Below are 21388 nucleotides of genomic sequence, written 5' to 3'. Positions count from 1 at the left end.
TTTAAAGTATTAATATGTGCCTTTACGATAGTAATATTTAGGCATAAATGAGGTACCCCAGTAACAGATCTGTGCCTTTTTTTCTGATAGTGCAATCTTTTCTGGAAAATTACAATGTTCAGATTTTGTTTGCAATTTAATGTATTTTTCAGGTAAATTACATTTGCTGCAACACGCACACACACACACACAGCTTGCTTTAAATTTGTTCATCTTATTTGTACATTCTGTTTGGTAATATGTGCTTTGTTAATTAGGACTTAAACTAATTATTTTTGGTAAATGAGCACTTATTCTGACGTAATCAAATTGAATCAGAAGACTAAAGCCTTAAAAACAAATTAGCTCACGAAAATGTTTTATAATTTTATTTTAAAAAAGAACAATATATTTCTGCCTTTGTATATTTGAAGTATGGGTTTGGAAAGAAAAAAAAAGACTGCAAAACTGGGCTGTAAAATTAAAGCAAACTGCTATTTCAGCTATTTTTTAGCTGTTTTTCCCCCCTCTATGAATAAAGTTAGGGCCAGAAATAAGTTTCTATAGGCTAAGTGGTGATTGTTCATGCAAAACCCAAAGCCACAATGCCAGCTTGCTGTGGGTAGTTGCCAGGTCATTTTTAGGTTGTTACTTACTGACCCATGGTCTCAAAAAGTGGACCCAAAAGTGCCTACGTCGAAGATATTCTTTATATGGATCTGGATCCTGAATGGGTTCAACCATGAAAGTTAATAAGCATATGCAATGGAATCAGTATTGCCTACTTAGCAAAACATTGCTAAATCACATCTGGATGACTTTCCAGCTTCATTGTTTATGAATCAACATTATATATGGTGTAAAGTTTGAGAAAATGAAGTGGCTTTGCTTACAGACTGTGAAAAGTGAAAATGACTTTCTGTGAAAGTGCTGTAGAGTTTGACTGAAATTATACATAATGGCTAATGATACTGGTATTTGCACATATATAATTTTAAATGTCAGTGCTATAGATGGACCTTTGGTTTTATTGTCATGGAAACTTCACTCCTGGACTTTGCACTGGGTGTTGCTGTCATGTAATCTAAAGAGCAAAGAAGCCATTTCTTTCCACTGAGAACAACTCTGCAGACTGAAAACCTGACATTATAACACCAGTATGCCTGACGTGAGTCTGTGAGGTCTTTTTATGTCCTTTGGCTGCATGACGCGTATGTAGATGTACTTTCATGCGTAACCCCATGCATTTTGTCATGGTTCATTTTTGTCAAGCCTTTGCCTGTAGTGCAATGTTGAATTTTACAATGAAGACCTCTTCATGTATTTCGCAGTTGGTTCGCTGTCTCTTGCACTCAGTCAAAAAATACAATCTCTGGTTCTGTGAAGTCATTGTGACAGATCAAGCTTTCAAACAGCTACATTGATTTCTTTTACATTTCCGTCACCACCAGGCCCTAAGCGGCCTGCCAATTTCCTCACCACAGAGTTGATCCTAGGCTTTAATTATCTGCCTGCTTTTCAAAAGAGCCGCAAGTGCTTTTTTATCGGATTTTCACACCATAACCACCTTCAAGATATGGCCATTTCCACTTCCTGTTCTCATAATTACATGCTGTGGTAAAACACATCAGCCTCTTTTTTTAAAAACTTTTAGCCACAGCTCTTACCATAGTGATTCCCAAGAAATGTCTAAAAATTATAATATGAATTGTTAAAGATGAATTAACTTTCAAATCGAAGTAAATGTATTTATTTCATTTGTATTTAATTTATATAAATATAATTTGCATATAATATAATTTATTTTTATTATATAGGACAAATAACTACCTACTGGCAACCAACTGTGTAACGTCTACCAAAAATTTTTTTATTTTATTTTACTTCATTTTTTATTTATGCATTTATTTATTTATTTTTTGTGAGGATAACCCCACAGTAATTTGAACAAGCTACCAATTTTTTTACTTCTTTTTTTTTCAGATTTACACTTTCCTAAACACTACATAAATTACACTTTACAGGACAGTCAGGTGGTATCTTGCCAGAATACGTTTCATTGTGTACTTGATTCCGATGCGCAAGAATGCTGATGTTACCCATGCATGAGTTCTGTGATCAATGACCATGCCCGACATCCCGATCTGCTGAAGTTTCATTGTTCTCAAACTGCACCTTCATTTTTCAATGTCTTTAAACTGGCTTGGGAATAAGAGTATGCTCACAATTGAAATTAATACACCGATCACCGCTAGATAAATGATAACAGAGAATATAGGCAGGAAGTTACCTTATATGAAGAAGAGAAATTGAGTGTATGGAAAGAGAAGGGCTAAGATATCTGTGAATCTATTATTCTTTGAGGTCAACTTCACTTACTATACATGTCTTTCCCATGTTATGGGCAGATCACATCAGCAAAACATGCTGGGGAGAAAAAATAATATGTTATGCACAGTTTAATTATACACCACATGAAAAGTCTGGAATAAAGGATTTTGTTTTTGAAGGAACAAAAAAAGGACTCACCTTGCTGCTCAAGAGCCATTACTTATAATTATCAATAGTGAAAAAAAAAGTGGAAAAGGAAATTAATACTTGGCAAGATCAAAAGTGACATTAAAGATGTATAATGTTACAAAAGGTTTCTATTTCAAATGAATTCTGAAACTGTATCACGGCTTCCACAAAAAAAATAAAAATAAATATTAAGCAGCCAAAACTCTTTTTCAACATTGACGGAAATAATAAGAATTGAGCACCAAATCAGCATATCCATAAATGATCCTTCATTCTTCATATAAATGCAGACTTGGTGAGCATAAGAGACTTCTTTCAATCAGTCAATCAATCAACATTTTGACTGCTAATTATTCCAAATTTTTAGACTTCTGTCATCAAATTGCTCTCTCAGGGTGTAGTATAAAATGCATCATGTTTGGCCAGGTTAATATTATGCATAATTGATATATGTAAAGTAGATGGTCATTTTTAGTGGAGATGACTTTGTGTCTCCTTTGACTGTTGAATATTGAGGACTCTCTCTTCCTCTCTCTCTCTCTCTCTCTCTCGCTTCATGTCTCTTTAGCGCTCACACTCCACTTTCATTAGGAAACCAAGCACACTATTGTCACAGTACGCTTTCAGTTCGTTCGAGGGCTTGTAGTAATTAGCAGTCGTATTAGACGATAGCCCATAAGAGTTGTTTAACGCTAAAACAATTCTGTTCGTCAGAAGCGCCCCAGAACGTGAACACTGTTTCCTCTTATCTCGTCTGTTTTGTATGAATACATTGAGGTTCATCAGCATGCAAATTGCTCAAGGTGAATTTATTTATGTAAATGAGGACACAATGTGGGCTTTTTTTCACACAAATCATATAAGGTTAGAAAGCACACATTAACATTTCAGGTGAGGCAGTACAGAGGCTCCTTAGAAAATGTGAAAAAAAATGCTGATAACCTAAATGACACCTGATGTCGCTTTTATTTGGGGGGGGATTTCTTTACAAACGCTGCTTTGAAATCAAATTTGCTCTTCTGATCCCAACAGAAAAACCTCAACTTGTATAAAACAAAGCTATTTGATTCCTTTTTTGTTGTCATTTCTTCTTTTGGACACCTTAAAAGGATAGTTCATCCTCATATTGTTGAAAACAATGCGACTTTCTTTCTCCTTTGAAACACAAAAGTACATATTTTGAAGAATGAAACTGTTTTGGCGACCATTGACTTCAAAGAGTCACTTCTCAAAGTATCTTCTTTCATGTTCCACAGAAGAAAGCAAGTTGTACAGGTTTGGAAAGGCATGAGGGTGCAAAAATAATGACATAGTTTTCATTAGGGTTGAACTTTCCCTTTAATGCCTTTGATTTCTTTTGGCAGCTTTTTTGTGCACAGTCTTTTTTTTTTTTTTCCACTGCTGAACATGAAAGTATCTTGGGCTGGACTGTAAATCAAATTGTCCAATTCTGATTTTTTTTCTTAAATAGATTATTTCCCTTCCTCACATGAGCTTCAAACATTGTCTGTATGAGATACTGGAGTGAATAGGCAGCATTTCTGAATTGAGTTGATCTGGAATGTCCGTTTTAAATAAGCAAATAATAATAAAAATAATTATTATAATTTTTTTATTATTATTATTATAAATACATACATACATACATACATGCATAAATGCATAAATAAAGATCAATAAAGCTGTGGAAGGTCAGTGTCAAATTTCATGTAAATTATGCGAGGAGTTGAAAAAGAGATGAAAATCTATTTATTTTTTCAAATAGCAATTAAATTTATTATTTTAATAAATACTGTAAAATATTATATTAATATTACATGCAAATATTGGATTTATATTATTATAAATTACTACATGATTAAATTATAGCATTTATACTTAATAAATTAAATATTTATACAAGGTGATCCATATATTATTGAGGTCAAACACCATTTTTATTGCCCTCTTCATGGCAAGTCAGAAGCACAATTAAGGCAAATATTGAGTTAGATTAAATTGCATGAATTCCAACAGCACTGTTAACGTTTAAGTCACGTTGAACACATTTTTTTTAGGCGCCCAGAACAGAATTGAAAATGTCAGATACGTCCTGACAAAAGGACAAAAATAACATTTTAGTTGCTGTTTTGTGCTGCCAAGGTCTCTTATAAATGTGTGCAGTATTGCCTGTTTTCCATTTGCTTAGCATGAGTCAACCCCTTGACTGAAGATGTAGATGTGAAATAATGTCAGATTAAAAGCAGTGCACTTGAAACTCTAAACATTGATCCTATTGGACTCGAGGCGTTTGACTTATGGCTTATGAACAAGCACAGGAAGTAGCTTTCTGCCGTGATGATAAATGTCATCTCTACAATCTTGTGAGAGTGACAGCGCATTGACAATGGTCGCTGTCAACTGTCACACATCTATTCTTAAATTCATTGTGCATTCGAAGTGAGACAGTGAATAAATAATCCACACACACATATTCAGAGAACGTTACCAATAAGATGTAAAAAGTGGCCTGGTCCAAATTTAAAGGGATAGTTGGCTAAAAATATTCAAGTTTTGTTGTTATTTATTCACCCTGAGCTTCAGTGTCAGTGTCATATTTTCCATAAAATATTTAATTTTAGATTATTATTACTTTTTTTAAGTCAAACTTTTAATACATTTGCTGTGGTTTTGTAAATGTTGTTATTATTTTAAAATGATTAATTTCAGTACTTTATTTTATTTCAAGTAACGTTTTTTTAATGACTTTAGTTTTAGTTTTATTATGAGTTAATGATAATAACCCTGGTTCTGCCTGTATAAGTCATATACAGATATGGCTGTTGTGATCTCACAGAAGGTGGGTGTTGTAGACCCCCCTCTCTCTCTCTCTCTCTCTAGGTGTCTGAGCAGGTTTTGGCTGGAAATGCAGCGAGGGCAAGACAGAGGGTCAGTGCAGATGTAATTATGGGATGGATGGGTGGGGGCAGAAGTCGAGCAGAAGTTCATTGCTCAGCAGAATCGTTGCAAACAGCTCACTTGTCTTTCTGTGAACTCTGACCTCTTCCTGTTCCCCACCCCCCTCAAAACCTGCATGTGTTTTGCTGCATTGAAGGTGGAAAAAGTATGCAAGCAAATGTGTTTTTGCTTTGCTCTTTGCTGACAATCCAAATTCTGCTAATAAATCTGCAAGGCTTATTCTAACATACTTTACATTTTTATTGTAGGATTTAGGCTCCTTGAAATTATATTTTCTATCAAAGTTATACCTGCAAGTTTTTCAGGGGGTTGGGATGTGTGTGTGTGTGTGTGCGTGTGTGCGTGTGTGCGCGTGTGCGTGCGCGTGTGTGCGTGTGTGTCTGCCATTATAATGAAATGATAATGAAAACAATAAACAATAAAATATATAAGAGCAATATCACATTCATAGTCATTCGATATTGTTCTATGTCAGCGTGTCTGTGATTCGAACTTGGAACATGATGTAAAACTAGAAGTTTTGTTTAATTTTGATTTCATCATCATGGCCATCCTTATCTGCCACCGACCCCTTTAATTAGGTTAAAATGAGGGTGCTTATTTGCAGCGCTAATAAGCAAAATTGGTGTGTTTGTTTCGTCAGTCTGTCGGCTCTGTTTCTTGGCACTGAGATGTATTCAGCGTTAATGAGGATAAGTTGTTTATTCAGGAGAGCTGGATGTGAGAATGACACGGTCAAGGCAAGCGTGAGGTTTGACAGGAGATGATCTTCGACGTGGGTGTATGTGTGCAGAGCTTGATATTTTTCTTTATTTTTCAATTTAATTATGACATTTTTTATACATCTCTATTTATGTATTTCCTCTGTAATGACTTAACTTTAAGATTTTTTTGTTGTTGTTTATTTTTACAGAAATAAATTAATACCTTTTTTTCCAAGAAGGTTTCAAGACTTTGAAATAAATAAATACATACATACTATGGATCGATCGTCTTTTAAATTAACAATCAATTAATCGTTAAGCTTAATACTGCAAAATGCGTCTATTGCAGTGGCATATATTCACCAACATGACAGGATGTGCAAATGCCACTCAAAACACCAGCTTCCTCACCCAAATTAAAGGGGGTTTTAGTCTAAATAAAGGCTAGTAGCAGGATTGTAAAATGAATCGATGTGATTATGATCATTTGATAAAATGAAGAGAGCGCGTTAGCGTATCATTTATCATTTCCATTAATCATTGTATCATAGTGGTATCATTTTACTTTTTTGGCTGTTTCATATCCCATCACGGAGACCGCTGAATGCACCTCTTTAAATGGTTTCATGGTGCTCGTTGTTGTATTTTAAATCACAATCGCAATGTTTGCAATTGGCATTATAGGCAATTAAAATAAAATAGGGATGCACCGAATGTTCGGCAACCGAAATTGTTTGGCCGAAAATAGGAAAAAACATGCTCTATAATAAGCGAAAAGACCGAATAAATTGTACTGAAATGGCCTCAAACGATTAGTAAATAAACTGCAGAACGTTATGTTTTCTAATACATGCACGGATTGCATTCAAACAGTGCTGCACGAGCTCACGGCGCTGTCAGATTGGCAGATTTTTATCAAGAATGTCTCGATACATTTTTCCATTCATCCTTCCTTCAATTCTATGAATTTTGCCAGTGCTACACCATGATGTTTTGGGGTGATGTGCAGTGCCATTTAACCTCCAAACATGGTGTGTATTATGGCATCCAAAGATTAATTTCCACTGACAAGGGGCAGGATTGCTTTCTAATTACTGATAGATTTCAGCTGGTGCCTTTTTGCACCTCCCTTTCTTCATGTGTTCAATACTTTTTCCCTGTGTCATTCTACTTTAATACACAGAACTTAATTTCTGAACTTATTTGTTTTGCTTTCTTTGTATGTATGGATTACCTGGATTGTTACCGACATCTGGTAAAATTTTCATGTCAACAGCACCTTTAGAAATATATTTACTGAGAAAAATGGTGATGTGTTCAATACTTATTTTACCCGTTGTATGTATGAGTCCCTCAATTGTCCTCAGTGTTAAAAGATGGATTTCAAAATCATAGTCACTTTTGGAAAGGGTTCAAATATGCAGAAGATGCTAGAAAACCAAAACGTTTTCTGAAGAACAGCAGGCAGTTGAACTGCTCAGGACCAACAACGGACTCGTGAACAACTATCATAAAACATTAAAAAAAATTGTTGTGGATCATCCAGGAAACTACACACAGTATTAAGATTCAAGGGTACGTAATCTTTTGAATGGGGTCATTTTCATAAATTCAGTTATTATTTTGTCTTGTGGAGTATATATAAACATCTGTTATGTGAAATAGCTTATTCAGGACACTACTAAATAAAAAAATAACATGCAATTTTCATAATCCCTTTTATTTTGTTAAAATTAGCATTTTCCATATTCTGCAAGGGATATGTAAATGTATGAGCACAACTGTGTGTGTGTGTGTGTGTGTATATATATATATATTAATTGGCTTTCAGTCAATTACATTTTTTTTATCTAATTACATGAAGTGGCGATTAATTGATCTAATTAATTGCAAACAAAATTTGGTTGTGAAAATATCCACAAATATAATTTAAAGCTATTATTGTTTTAAATGAGAAAGTATTAGCATAATGATTCAACGTAAAACTTTTTACACATAAACATTTAGGCTACAACGGTCTAACATGAACTATAGAGCACAAAAGAAGATATTTTGAGAAATATCTCAATATTTTTTGTTAATGCAATGAAAGTCATTGGTAACCAAAACAGCATTGCTACCAACAGTCTTTAAAATGCATGTTGAAGTCATTCAGGCTTGAAACGTCATGAGGGTAAATAAATGATGACAGAATGTTAATTTAACTATCCCCTTAATGTTTTTTTTTTTATTATTATTATTTTATAAATTTTATATTTAGTATAAAAAGTATAGAGTATAAGAAACTAAAATCGCCTCGGATTTAATCAAAAATATCTTAATTTGTATTCCGAAAATGAACTAAGGTGTTACGGGTTTGGAACAACATTTTTACAGTAATTTATGACAGAATTTTAATTTTTGGGTGAACTATCCTTTTAATTATTATATGTAATTATATTATATAGGCTATTGGGAATATTCAATATATCACCCACAGCTCCCTACCAAAACCTGTCATGCGTGTGATGGTCAAAGAACGCCATCTTTGTCAGGAGGTGAATGAAGATGCCTATGTTTCTGCAGGGACACGCAGTCATGCATGTTACACACTCTACCCATCAGTGGCGCGTCCGTGTTGATTAAAGAGACATCCATAAATAAAGCTGCTGTTTCCTCTCAAACATAACACGCTCAGACATTGGGATGACAGCTGAGTAATTACCTCATGCTTACATGACAGCGTCGAGCACATGATGGCATGGACAGAGAAATTCTTTATGGCTTTATTAGGGTGTTATGTCTTACGCCCGGCAGGCTGTCATCTGTGAACCGTGTCTGCTGTCTGTGTGCGAGAAAGCTGCGAGGAGAGTAAGTGTTATTGTTGTGTTGTGTCCGTCGAGTGGCTGTCATTTATTGTTTGGTCGCAATTTTACTGAAGAGAATATAATGATGCTTTAATTGTTTGTGATAGATGAATGGGGTGATTGACGTCAGGGTGGTGATTTATTGTACTGTTTTGGTTTTTAACAGAGACGGTACATCGCCACATGCAGCAGTATGAGGTGGAGTATTTGCAGTTTGCCTTCCGCTGGATGAACAACCTGCTTATGAGAGAACTTCCTCTGCGCTGCACCATTCGACTGTGGGACACTTATCAGGTAAAAGAGACTCTCAACAGTCTCTGATGTGGTCAGTTACATAAATAGGATGTGCAGCTGTTTTTCAAAAATGGAAATTGTTGTCATTTACTCATCCTTAGCCACTGTTCACCTTTAGAAATAAAATAAAATAGTAATTGATATATTATCTCTCACAACTTTATTTCTTTAACTGTGGCATTTTTTACCCATTTAGAATGGTTATTTCTCATAGTCAATGCTTTATTTTTCACAGTTTGTCTTTATTTCTCATTTTAAACTTTATCACAATTTTTATTTTTGTACTATTAGACGGAAACAGAATTCCATAGACGTTTGTCAAAATCCTGTCATTTATCGTAATCTGAAGATTTCCCGAACTAGTTGTAGGCTAGTGATCCACTGAAATACTTTAATTAATGGAGTATTTAAATGAATAAAGCCACGTTCACACCAAGAATGATAACTATAAAGATAATAATAAAGATAAAGGTATTTGCGTCCACACCAGCGGACAATTTCGTCTGTTTATTCTCAGTGCATGCTCGTCTGCCGCTTTAAATTCTCAAGCTTGTTATAGCAGGATGGATTCTGATTGGCTGTTAATTAGTGCTGGGCGGTATGACCAAAAATTTATATAACGGTATTTTTCAAAATTATACCGGTTTCATGACGGTATTTATTATTTTTTTTTTTTTAAAGTATCGTGACAAATATCATAACAAAAATAAACACCGGTATTCGGTATGAACCGGTATACCGCCCAGCACTACTGTTAATGTTTTTATCATTCATCAGCTGGAAAAAAAAAACGTTCTGAAAGTGATTCCAACGATATCGTTTCTCTGTGCCTTTATTATTCTAGCTGTGGTGTGGACTATGCTATTCTTTAATATTGAGAACGTTTTTTAGATCTATATCTTTATCTTTTTAGTTATCGTCCTTGGTGTGAACTGGCCTTTACTCATTAAAATAATCGAACTCTTATGTAAATCAAATCTAAATGCAAAAGCATGTTAACTGAAATCATATTTCTTTTTTCTCCTTCTCAATAACTATTGTCCTAATTGAAAAACGTTCTTGGAACCTTTATAATCACAACATGAATTGTGGTTAGTTAATGTTATATATTAGTAAAAACATTTTCTGTTCATAAAGTCTTTGAATATCTTTGAATATTGTGTTGGACAACAGAGGGCAAAGTTGAGAATCATTGTTGTAGACCACTTTTATGATACTTTTATGTGGCTTTTTTTTGCCATTTTGGAACTTGAAAGTTAAATCCTCATTTACTTCCATTATTTTGAAAAGAGGAGCCAGGATTTGTGTTCCACTGAGGAAAGAAAATCTTAAGACTGGACAAATATGGGCTTGAGTTAATAATTGCACAATAAATGACACCAGAACTATGTACCTGGTCTTATATAAGACAAAAAAAATCTTATAATGATATATCACTATTACAATGACAGAATTAAAGATAGAAAAATTCCAATGCATCTACCATAGCATATACTATCAGCTTATATATGCAAGCATTTCTGAATGCAGTTGCTTCACATTTAGGTTTTTCTAGGTTTAGGTGGCTCGTTTTTAACACGGAATCTTAACAGGATGAATCTTAAGCACAGCCAGGAACCTCAGAGGTGTTACTGACATCTAACCCAACACTTATGGAAGACTTCCAGACTGTTCTTGATGGTGTTCGGTCCAACGGGCTGCCATTTCTGAGTGAATGCAATGAGTCTGACATTTCTGTGCACTCAGCTCAAAGTAGTGTGAAAATTATGCTTAATTCTTACTTTGAAGGAATTTTGAATTTCTGTCGAATTTCTGTCAAGGTAATTGTGATAAGCCATTATATGCTTCCTGTCAACAGCAGACGCTTACTGTATTAAATGTCAGTTTCCTTTCATCTCTACAGGAAGAGGAAATAGAGGAAATGCTTTCAACAGCTGACTGCCCATTTATTCTACTTGACTGATTAGGATTTTACACAGATTGTAACCATTGCCGATAGACAGTTTGCATGCTTTGTTTGCCATTTGTTACTCACTGGGGACGTGTCATTGGATACTTTCCGACAACACCAGCCTCGTCATTGATGCGTGTTGATGTGTATGTTAGCTCGGAGGGCACCACAAAAACACTCACTTGTTAGGCCAGTCACAAGTCAGTAAGACTAGGATATTGCTTAACATGCACTATTGATTGTTTCTTCCATTAAAGAGATGCTGGTAGGGTGCAGAGCAAATATGGTACATTAAAATGTTTTTTTTGTTTGTTTTGTTTTTTGAAGTTCAACTACTTTTGATGGCTTATTTTCATTGGTGAAGGTCTCGGTTTTAGTCAGGTTATGATTGGAGGCACCCTGAGTTGCTTTCAGATATTGATTTTGCCAGCTGAGCAAACAGCAAGGGCAAGAGGAGATAACTGTGGCAGGATTTGCAGCAGCAACCCATGATTATTTTAGTGCTTTATTGATGCTTGAGGTCACTTTTACTTGTTTTTTTTTCGACCGGGTTTCCACTGACTTGAGACGAACAGTGATGTAACTTCATGAGTTGCTACATAACCTGCCTACAAATGAACATACCGCACTCTGTTTTGTATGACTATTGGTAACACTTTATTTTAGGGTCTCTTAGCTAGTTGCTTATTAGCATGCATATTACTAGAATATTAGCCATTTATTAGTAGTAATTAAGCACATATTAATGCCTTATTCTACATGACCTTATTCTACATCCCTAATACTACCCAATACCTAAATTTAACAACTACCTTACTAACTATTAATAAGCAGCAAATTAGGAATTTATTGAGGGAAAAGTCGTAGTTAATAGTGAATAAGTGTTCCCTATTCTAAAGTGTTACCACTATTACTTCACATTTCAAGGATATAATTTATCATCCAACAGGTCAGTGTGGATAGGCATAAGCATGAGAGAACTGACTGCTGGCGCTTCTTTCATAAGCGTTTGCAGCTGATGCAAAAGTTTCACAGGTTTTTAGCTCTTACTTGAAACCTTTGGATGACTTTCCTTTGTATATATTCAAACTGAGCAGGGCAAGCAGTGTTATTCAAAGAGAAGTGAACCCAAGCTCATCTGTCTTTGAAATGAAAGGTGATGTGTGCCCTTCTGAAGTCTTCAAGATGTGACATTTCCAATGCGTAAACTTGTGTTCATTGACCTGTTACTGCTATTGTGGTCATGGCGTCGTACCCTACTGTTACCTCGGCCAAAATCCTTTCTCACGCTTCCATCAAATCACTGGGCCATTTCACTCATGTTTGGCCAGAAGCTATGAAAGCCGTGCTTTCAGGGCCGTGAGCTTGCTTGAAAGTGCTCGCTCAGAGAGAGGTGAACCCAGCTCAGTCGTCTTTGAACTCACAGAAAGGGCCGTGGATGGAGGACTTTGGGAAATCTTGTTTTGTGCAGTGGACTGACTTCAGATAGAATGTACTCATGGAAACTTTTCTGACTTGAGCTTGTCAAAGTAAATTTTATAGGTGATGTGTAGTTGAAATAAAAATTTCATAATCCAGTTTATTCCTTCCTGGAGAAGTGCAAACACTAGGAATGCACAATAAATGTATAGCATATTGGTGATATTGTAGATAATATATGTATTTATTTTCAAATTATTGGTGTCATGCAATATTGGATATCTAATTGTGTATGCTTATTTATTTATTTATTTTTGTAATCATCTTGCGCTGAAGTTAATTTTATTGACTAATAATTTAATAAATTATATTATTATTAATAATAATTTTATTAGATCTCAAAAGTAAAGTCATTTTTTTCATACTGTGCATTATAATGTTGTGATACCTAAATTGCCTTGTATCTTTTTAAATTGTTGATTTGACTTTTTAGTGATTTATTCTTTTTTTACATTTAGGCAAAAAAAATGGAATATCTGTATTGGTAATACTGACAACATCAGTTTTCAGACATATGAAAATAAGAAAAATAATACAATAAGGTTCCATTAGTTAATGTTAGTTAATATATTAACTAGCATGAACAAACAATGAACAATAAATTTGTTACAGTATTTATTAAACTTTGTTAATGTTAGTTAATGAAAATACAGTCATTAATTGTTAGTTCATGTTAGTTTACAGTGCATTATTGTTAACTAGCACAACGTTTGACTTTAATAATGCATTAGTAAATGCTGAAATTAACATTAAGATTAATAAATGCTGTTTAAGTATTGTTCATTCGTAGTTCATGTTAACTAAAGTAGTTAACTAATGAACCATATTGTAAAGTGTTAACAAATTATCGTATCATCGGTATTTACACACTGTGGTGCTTTCGAAAGGTTTTTTTTTTTTTTTTAGTTTTCAATTCCATTTGATGCTGCTAGTGGCACAAAATTACCTTTATGGAATAATGTCTCCAAATCCTAAAGCAGTGTAACTTATACAGTTTCTTCACACTATGTTTTAAATATTCAGTAAAATCATATTTTATTGAACACTTTGCTGGTCTTTTTTTGCTCAAGTGAAGTTTCAGCGATTGGAAATTTAAAGTTATTCTTATTCTCTGTTTTGCCAAGTGCTCGATTTTGGACCCTAGTGTGAATTCCTCAACAGAGGCCAGGAATAGAATGTAATTCATCCCATGCATTTTTAATGCATAACCAAATAGTCTGAAAATGACTGCTCGCACTCTCTCCCTCCCTCGCCGACTCTGACAATCTGTGTCATACTAACTCACCTTAAAGATCTTGATGGCCCGAATTAGCCAAGTCTGAATGATGAATATTTCATGGGCTTTTGAAAACAGAAAGAGTAGCTTCCCTTGTATCTCTCAGGGAGATAGTTTCTGTGCCATTCACAGTGCATTGTGAGTTTTTCTTGATCTGTGCTGCTTGTTGTTGTCAGACTTCTGCTTTACACGCTGACTCATGTTCTTCAGAGTACTTTTTTTTTTTTACCCTCCACCGCTCCTCACGAAAACCTCTACACAGTAAACAAAAATCCTCTGTACTGCAGTGAGCAGTACATCAAAGCTTGAGGTCTCTGGAACTGCCCGGCTTCAGTGTGAATTTTCATTCCCTTGCCTAATAATTCTGTTATAATAAAAGAAGTTTCAATGGCCCCTAACTGCATGCAGGTGCATCTAAAAAAATTAGAATATCGGGAAAAAGCTTTTTTTTTTTTTTTGTAACTTACTTAAAAAAGTGAAACTTTCATATTTCCTAGATTCATTACATGTAAATTAAAACATTTAAAAAAACTTTTTTTTACAGCTTTTGAAAGTCAAAAATCCAGTATTAGAATATTTCCTAAGATCAATCAAAAAAAGGATTTGCAAAACAGAAAAGCTCAAGTTCTTTAAAGTATGTTCATTTATGCACTCAATACATGAAGTGCTCCAAAACCTCCTGGTAGACGGCTGCATTGACTTTGGACTTGATAAAACACAATGGGCCAACACCAGCAGACGTCACGGCACCCCAAATCATCACTGACTTCGGAAACTTCTTCAGTCCACTCCTTGTGAAGCTCTCCCAAGTGTTTGAATTGGCTTTGCTTGACAGTATTCTCAAGCTTGCGGTCATCCCTGTTGTTTGTGCACCTTTTCCTACCTATTTTCTTCCTTAGTCAATTTTGCAATGAGCTGTAAGCTCTAATCATCAAAATGAAAACAAAACAAACTTTTGAAATGTTTTACTTTACATGTAATGAATCTAGAATACATGAAAGTTTCGCTTTTTGAAATAAGTTACAAAAATGAACTTTTTCACGATATTCTAATTTTTTTAAGATGCACCTGTATGTATGGATACAACTTTGGATAATGCCCCGGATTGTTTCCTCATTCTTCATGGTACATTATAAACTTTTTGTTGTTGTTGTTGTTGTTTTTGTGTGTGTGCGTTATCTAATTTGGTTAGGAAATTTTTCAGTAATTTTATTTGAATGCCTATTGGCCATGAGCATTAGACTACACAAAAAATGGTGTACGATTTGCTTTAAAAAAAAAGTGGAAATTTTTCACAAATTGCTTTTGAATTACACTGAAATTTTACAAATAATTATAAAGAAATGGCAAGTAACACATTGAATTACAAATGAAACTTTGAAGTAGAAAGACTAAAATAGTAAAACATACTTCAGTAATCTTTGTTTTATTTACAACTTTGGATTGCTTGATAAACGCTAGGAAACAATTTCACAGATTGCTTTTAAATTACACTGAAACTTCACAAGTAATTACAAAGAAACAGCAAGTAACACATTGAATTACAAATGAAACTCTAAAAAAACTGAAATACTAAAACATGCTCCAATTATATTTTTTGTAGTTACAACTTTGAAAAATCATTTTTTACAGTGTAAGCCACATTGTGCATCTAAAATCTCCACAACTGAGGTTTCCCAATTAATTTTATGGTACATTTCCCAGACGTTTCCTCTGTCTGAGTGTGTAATGAACAACTTAAAGGTGCACAGTAAGCCTTTTCTGAATACACAACAGGATTCATAGGCAGAGAACGTTTCTAATATAAAAGTGTGGGGCGCTCTCCTGACTCTTCCTGCTGTTTACAGAGCCTAGGGCGGTCACAGAGACAAATGTGATTTCTCAGGACACCTATTTTAGTGATATCTGTCAGGTTGTAGGAAAAATGTATGCGTGCTATTCCAAAACTGCTGACAGCATCTTTAATTTAACTAATTTAGAACGCTTATCTTTGTATAAAGTTCAGGGGAGGCTTCTGGTTTCTTGGCAGACTTCACATTTTATGAGATTCCCTGGCTGTACCTCAAAACCTAGTGAGCAGCCTCATTAGACAGCAGTTTTGGGAATTGTAGGCATTCTGTCAAATTCTAGGCAACATTGCATACAACCTTTTATAGGTTGTGCTGCTCCCAGAATGCGTTGTTACAAGTTCAGAAAATTGTTCATCCAAGATGGCAGACAGTGCCTAAGGGAAATGTCATTGTTGAATATATAATATAATATAATATAATATAATAGTATTTAGAGTTGACGCTTATTGCTAACTGAATGTAAAGATTCTCAAACTAATAATTTTTTAGAGTCAGATCGGTTGATCCAGTTTCAAATGAATTCAGCTTACTGAAGATAATGGAAGATTATCCATTAATAGCAACATAAACTTTGATTCCTCACACAAAACTATGCATTGAAAAGTATAAAACCTGCGGTAAGATGTAGTTCTTTAAAACTATAAGCAATCATGCAAGGGGCAGAGGATATCTAGAATTTTCTTAGTAACATGTTACAATTCAGTGGAAATATGCAGTATATATAGCAAAATGCAATGTGAGCCAACTAAAAACACTAAAATATTATGACTACATAAAATTAGAATACAAATGCATGCAGTACATATAGAATATGCCCCCTGTTACCTTAGCCACGTGTTGACATCAACAATGAAAATGGGCAGACTTTAAGAACTTTTGATCACCTTTTGTACCGTTTACATGTCTGGCCATTTTGTTTCCACATTTGATTATTTACCGTTTACGCACAGAGCCAGCCATGTCGAAATTAGACCATTTGTTATCTTACTTGTTTTTGAGATAGCAAGTCTCTGTAGACTTGGCCAAACATATCAAACCAAAGTAAGTATTACTTATGTACTGACACGGTCTCATCACTGAAGCAGAGTTACATTATTTGCAATGGCAGTATCATGTGCAGTGCCTGAGGTGTCCTCCCATCAATCCAATTACACTTTCAGTATGTCTTATTCTACTTGAACCTAAAAACAGTAATAGTCCCTCTGTGGTCCTTTGACGCACTGGATGTGTATCACAGCCATCTGCCGTATGTGCGTACGTGTATAGCGGAGGCTTACAAAAGCTATTGTGCTTTGTGCTGTCCTTGCTACAATTACCCTTGTTTTTGGCTATAGTATTCCTTTGTGTGGGTCTTAACACTAACACATAACCATATGAGCGTTTTGAGTGTTCATTTCTCCATTAACCTCCCCCAAGTGAGCATCCTCACATTTCCAGCAGTACATATACAGTATGAGCTGATTTAATGTATGAAACCTTGCTCTGTCATGATGCAGCTTGTAACCCAGCAGGTGGTTTTGTAGTTTCCTTCCCACCAAACGCATCAATAGCGTGGCCTTCAATTATTGAGCTACCGCGCACAGCTGAAAGTGAGCAGGGATGTTTCGTGACCCATCACAGTCAATAGAAGTCAGTGGACTAAAGAATAAATGTGTGCGTGTATGTCTACATTGCCCACAGCAAGGTCTTATGCTCTTTACTGTACAACCACATCACATACTCAGTTCTCCGGTGCGTTTGTTGGGCTTCTCAGCGGGGAGACTTATTAGAAGCCCAAGGCAAGCAAGGAGTCTCTTTTAAGGTTGTGTGCTCACACCTCTAACTGTGCGTCACACATCTGGGCACTGACTTTGGCGAGACGCCCCCCCCCAGGATGAGTGTTTGATATTGCCGACAAACCTCATCATTTCATAACTTGTAATGCGGTCTGCCTTTAGGTGGAGCTCTGGGATTTTTCTCTGGGATTCATCTTGTTGGTCCACATTCTCAGTTATGTTCAATCCCCGGCTGAAACTGTTTCTGTCAGAGGACTGTTTGAAAAAAATCGAGTTATCATGTGCGGCTAAGTGTGAAGCGTGATAGCGTCTGTTCTAAAGAGCGCGGTGTCCCTGGCTCCCCCGGTTGGTGATTGAGCCGAGAGACTGGCACCGACTTGCACCGACTTCTCTGTGCTACAAAGCCAGGGGGACTTTACAACGGTTTGTTGGCATGCCGCGAATTAGCAGATTCAGCTCGCAATGGTTGATGCTTTCTGCTGTTCACGGGCGCTTGTTAGCCCTGTACAGTTTAACAAAACTCCCCCAGCTCAAGCCTTTTGCCTCCGTAATGAGCTAGAAGATTGCTTCTGCTAGGACAGGCTTATCTGCAGTATCTCCCCAAGGAAAGAAGCACTAGCTTTAGCCAATTCCAACTACGCTCTTCTGCATATTCCTAAAGGCTTGAATACCAATGAAATCTTCCCAGATCTGAAATTCACATCCAAACTTTTCACAGATTCGGCCTTGCATGTATGTATTGTATACACCTGTGCACCAAGCTGTAGTTCCATTCTTCTTACTCCTCATCCGTGTCGACTCCTGATCTAAAACCTCACCGTAAGGCACATTGGACAGAATCTTCCCAACGGGGATTTGGACCTGCGACCTGAATCCCTTTACCTGTCCCGTGGGGTTCCCCTAATGATTGCCCTATGGTTTCTGACACAAAAAAGGCAGTACCCAGAAGGCAAGGTCCAGGTCACCGGCACATCCCCTTGCACATCAATATTTCATAACTTCTTCCTTTAAATCTCCTCTGCTAGCTCCTTCGTAGTTCCTGCTCAATCACTTACAGAGCAACAGCTCACCGGGTGCCCTGCACTCAATCATTTACGATAAAAATGTTAGCAAAAGTCAACCCTGCTGCACCCCACTTGAACTGAAGCTGACTTCAGTGAATGGCTCTGAACAAATTCACTCCATAATCGAACGAGACTTAGTAGCTCTCAGACAAAATATTGCTTTCAGAGAACTTGCTATGCCTATGTTCCTTATTCCTTTAGGATTCGTTCGCACAAAAATGAAAAATTTGGCATCATTTGCTAACCCTTATGTTGTCCCAAACCTCTATTTTTTATTTTGAAGTCGGAACACAAAAGGAGAACTTTAAAGAGTTGTACTGGTTGTTCTTTTCCATTACAGCAAAAAGGACTGTGTGAAACATTAAAGTACTCTAAAAGTGGTACATATGACTTGTGCACCATATTCTTTGTAAGTATTACATAATATATAAGTATTTTAAACCCATTCAGTTAAGTCATTATTCATTGAAAACCTTAACATCCATCCCAGTTCTCTTTGGCCCATTCATGTGAATTATTCTTTCAAGTCAGATCGGTTGATCTAGTTCTCAACCGAGTTAAACTCACTGGCTTGATCTGGTCTCAGCAGTTAACAGTTTGCTAAATTGGGAAGGTTATTCATTAATAGCAACTTAGCACACACTTTATATGGAACACATATGGCTTCAGAAGTCATATGACACTTTGATGTTACCTTTATGGTACTTTGGCATCCTTTTTGAAGCTTGAAAGCTTCAGTTCCTATGGGAACTAGGTGCATGGAAAGGTATAAAACCTTTGGTCAGATGATGTAGTTCTTTGTCTGTGTTCACGCTCTCTTTCTCTTGCCCTCTCTAAGTACATTGCCCGCTCTTCCTGACTATAGAAAGCCCTGTCATCTTAGGTTTCGCATTTGTGTTGTCAAAAGTCAAGTTAAAAATAGTCCAAACTTTTTAGGTCCTCGTGGACTGTGTATAAGTTTGCCCGACAGCAAAGGCCAGAACTCTGTGTAACTTAAATTGGAAGGACGCTTTTGGTTGATGAAGAGCAAAGAGGCCAGAACTGCACTGACCTGCTGGATCAAACAAAGGCTTACCAACTTGATGAGAGATCAGTCTCACAATCTTACATTGAGTTGTATATAGAGCAAATATATTACATCAAATATCAGATATATAATTAATTGGAGCAACAAATTAGCATTAGTAGTAGAAGTATTGTGCATCACAACATTTTTATTTTATTTTTTTGCATTAGTATTAAATATATTATCGTACTCGGTATTAACCCTCTGAAGAATGCAAAACAAGGTCACAATTTATTTTAAGGTCCAATTCTCGCTACTAACAAACCATTAACTACGTCTTTTGCTTAAAAAAAACTCCTAATTTGCTCAATATTTAGTAAGGTAGTAGTTAGGCTTAGGTATTGGGTAGGATTATGTATGTAGAAAAAGCTCATGCAGAATATGTGCTTTATAAGTACTAATAAACAGCCAATATGTTAATAATAGGCATACTAAAACGCAACTAGTTAATAGTGAGAATTGGTCCCTATACTAAAGTGTTACCCAAAACAAATGTTATATTATATACATTTAAATATTCTAACAACTACCTATGTTCAAATGCTTTGGGTCGGGGTTTTAATGTAAAACATAAGAAATCCACCAAGTCTGCATTTCTTAAATTTAAAAATAAACCTATAAAGTTATATTGTGAAATATTACAATGTAAAATTTCTATTTTAATTCATTTAAAAAGGTTATGTATTCTTGCTAATTTTCAGCAGCCATTTCTCCAGTCTTCAGTGTCACACGATCCTTCAGAAATCATTCTAATATTCTAATTTGGTGCTCAAGAAACATTTCTTATTATTGTCTTTATTGAAGACAGCTGTGCTTCTTAATATCTTGTGGACACTGATATTTATTTATTTATTTATTTTTGCATTCTTTGATGACTAGAAAGTTTTTTTGTAATCTTTTGTAACATCATTGATGTATGTAGTCATTTTCGATCATTGTAGCTCAATAAAAGTATCAATTTTCGTTTAAAACAATCCTGCTTTCATATACCTTTGAACAGTAGTATATATTGAATATCATGCATTAATAATGTACCTAATATTTACATGATAATCTACAACGGAATAACACAACATTACAACCTACTCCCCCGAGGAGTCCAAGTGTGGTTATATTTCGACAGTGGCTTAGATCTGACATGACACTGGCAAACAGGTGAACATTTACACATTTAAGCTTCTATCACTATCTGAAATCGTTCACTCATCCATTCTTAAACACGTGCGCTCTTAGATCAACACCGGGTCATGACTTGTCATAAGTGTCATGTTTGTTGCTTTTTGATGTTCCGCTGAAAGATATACGCATCCTCCCAAATTATAGAGGTCTCCCTTTGACATTTGACTGCACACATGCTCCCAGACAGTGGGTTATATCCCCCCCACTGACAGCAGGAGTCTCACATCTCACAGGTAGTGAGAGGTTTAATAAAGTAATAAAGCACAGTAGCAGGGAGCGTGTCACAGCTTGATACCCTCAGACGGTCATCTTCCCTGCCGCTCTGATTAAGGCCTGTAGGTTACACCAATAGGCAATCATCACCCTGAACATAACTCAGAGCGACCCACTCCATTTCATCTGCACTCTCTCTCTCTTCTTGCTTGGGGCTGAAGGATGGGTAGATGT

At 35.7% G+C, this 21388-nt stretch overlaps 1 protein-coding gene across 1 annotated transcript in view; it reads left to right on the top strand.

Annotated features, from left to right (window-relative positions):
* Positions 1 to 21388, top strand: part of LOC107716493 (TBC1 domain family member 22B-like) — a 102441-nt gene that overhangs the window by 57259 nt on the left and 23794 nt on the right. Inside the window, exon 8 of the mRNA XM_016522973.1 lies at positions 9174 to 9301. Within this exon, the coding sequence (XP_016378459.1) occupies positions 9174 to 9301 (128 nt within the window). The remainder of the gene's footprint in view (positions 1 to 9173; positions 9302 to 21388) is intronic.

This window comes from Sinocyclocheilus rhinocerous, unplaced genomic scaffold (assembly GCF_001515625.1).
Source record: "Sinocyclocheilus rhinocerous isolate Xijiao unplaced genomic scaffold, SAMN03320098_v1.1 scaffold1141, whole genome shotgun sequence".
NCBI lineage: Eukaryota > Metazoa > Chordata > Actinopteri > Cypriniformes > Cyprinidae > Sinocyclocheilus > Sinocyclocheilus rhinocerous.
This window is presented reverse-complemented; position numbering and strand designations above follow the sequence as displayed.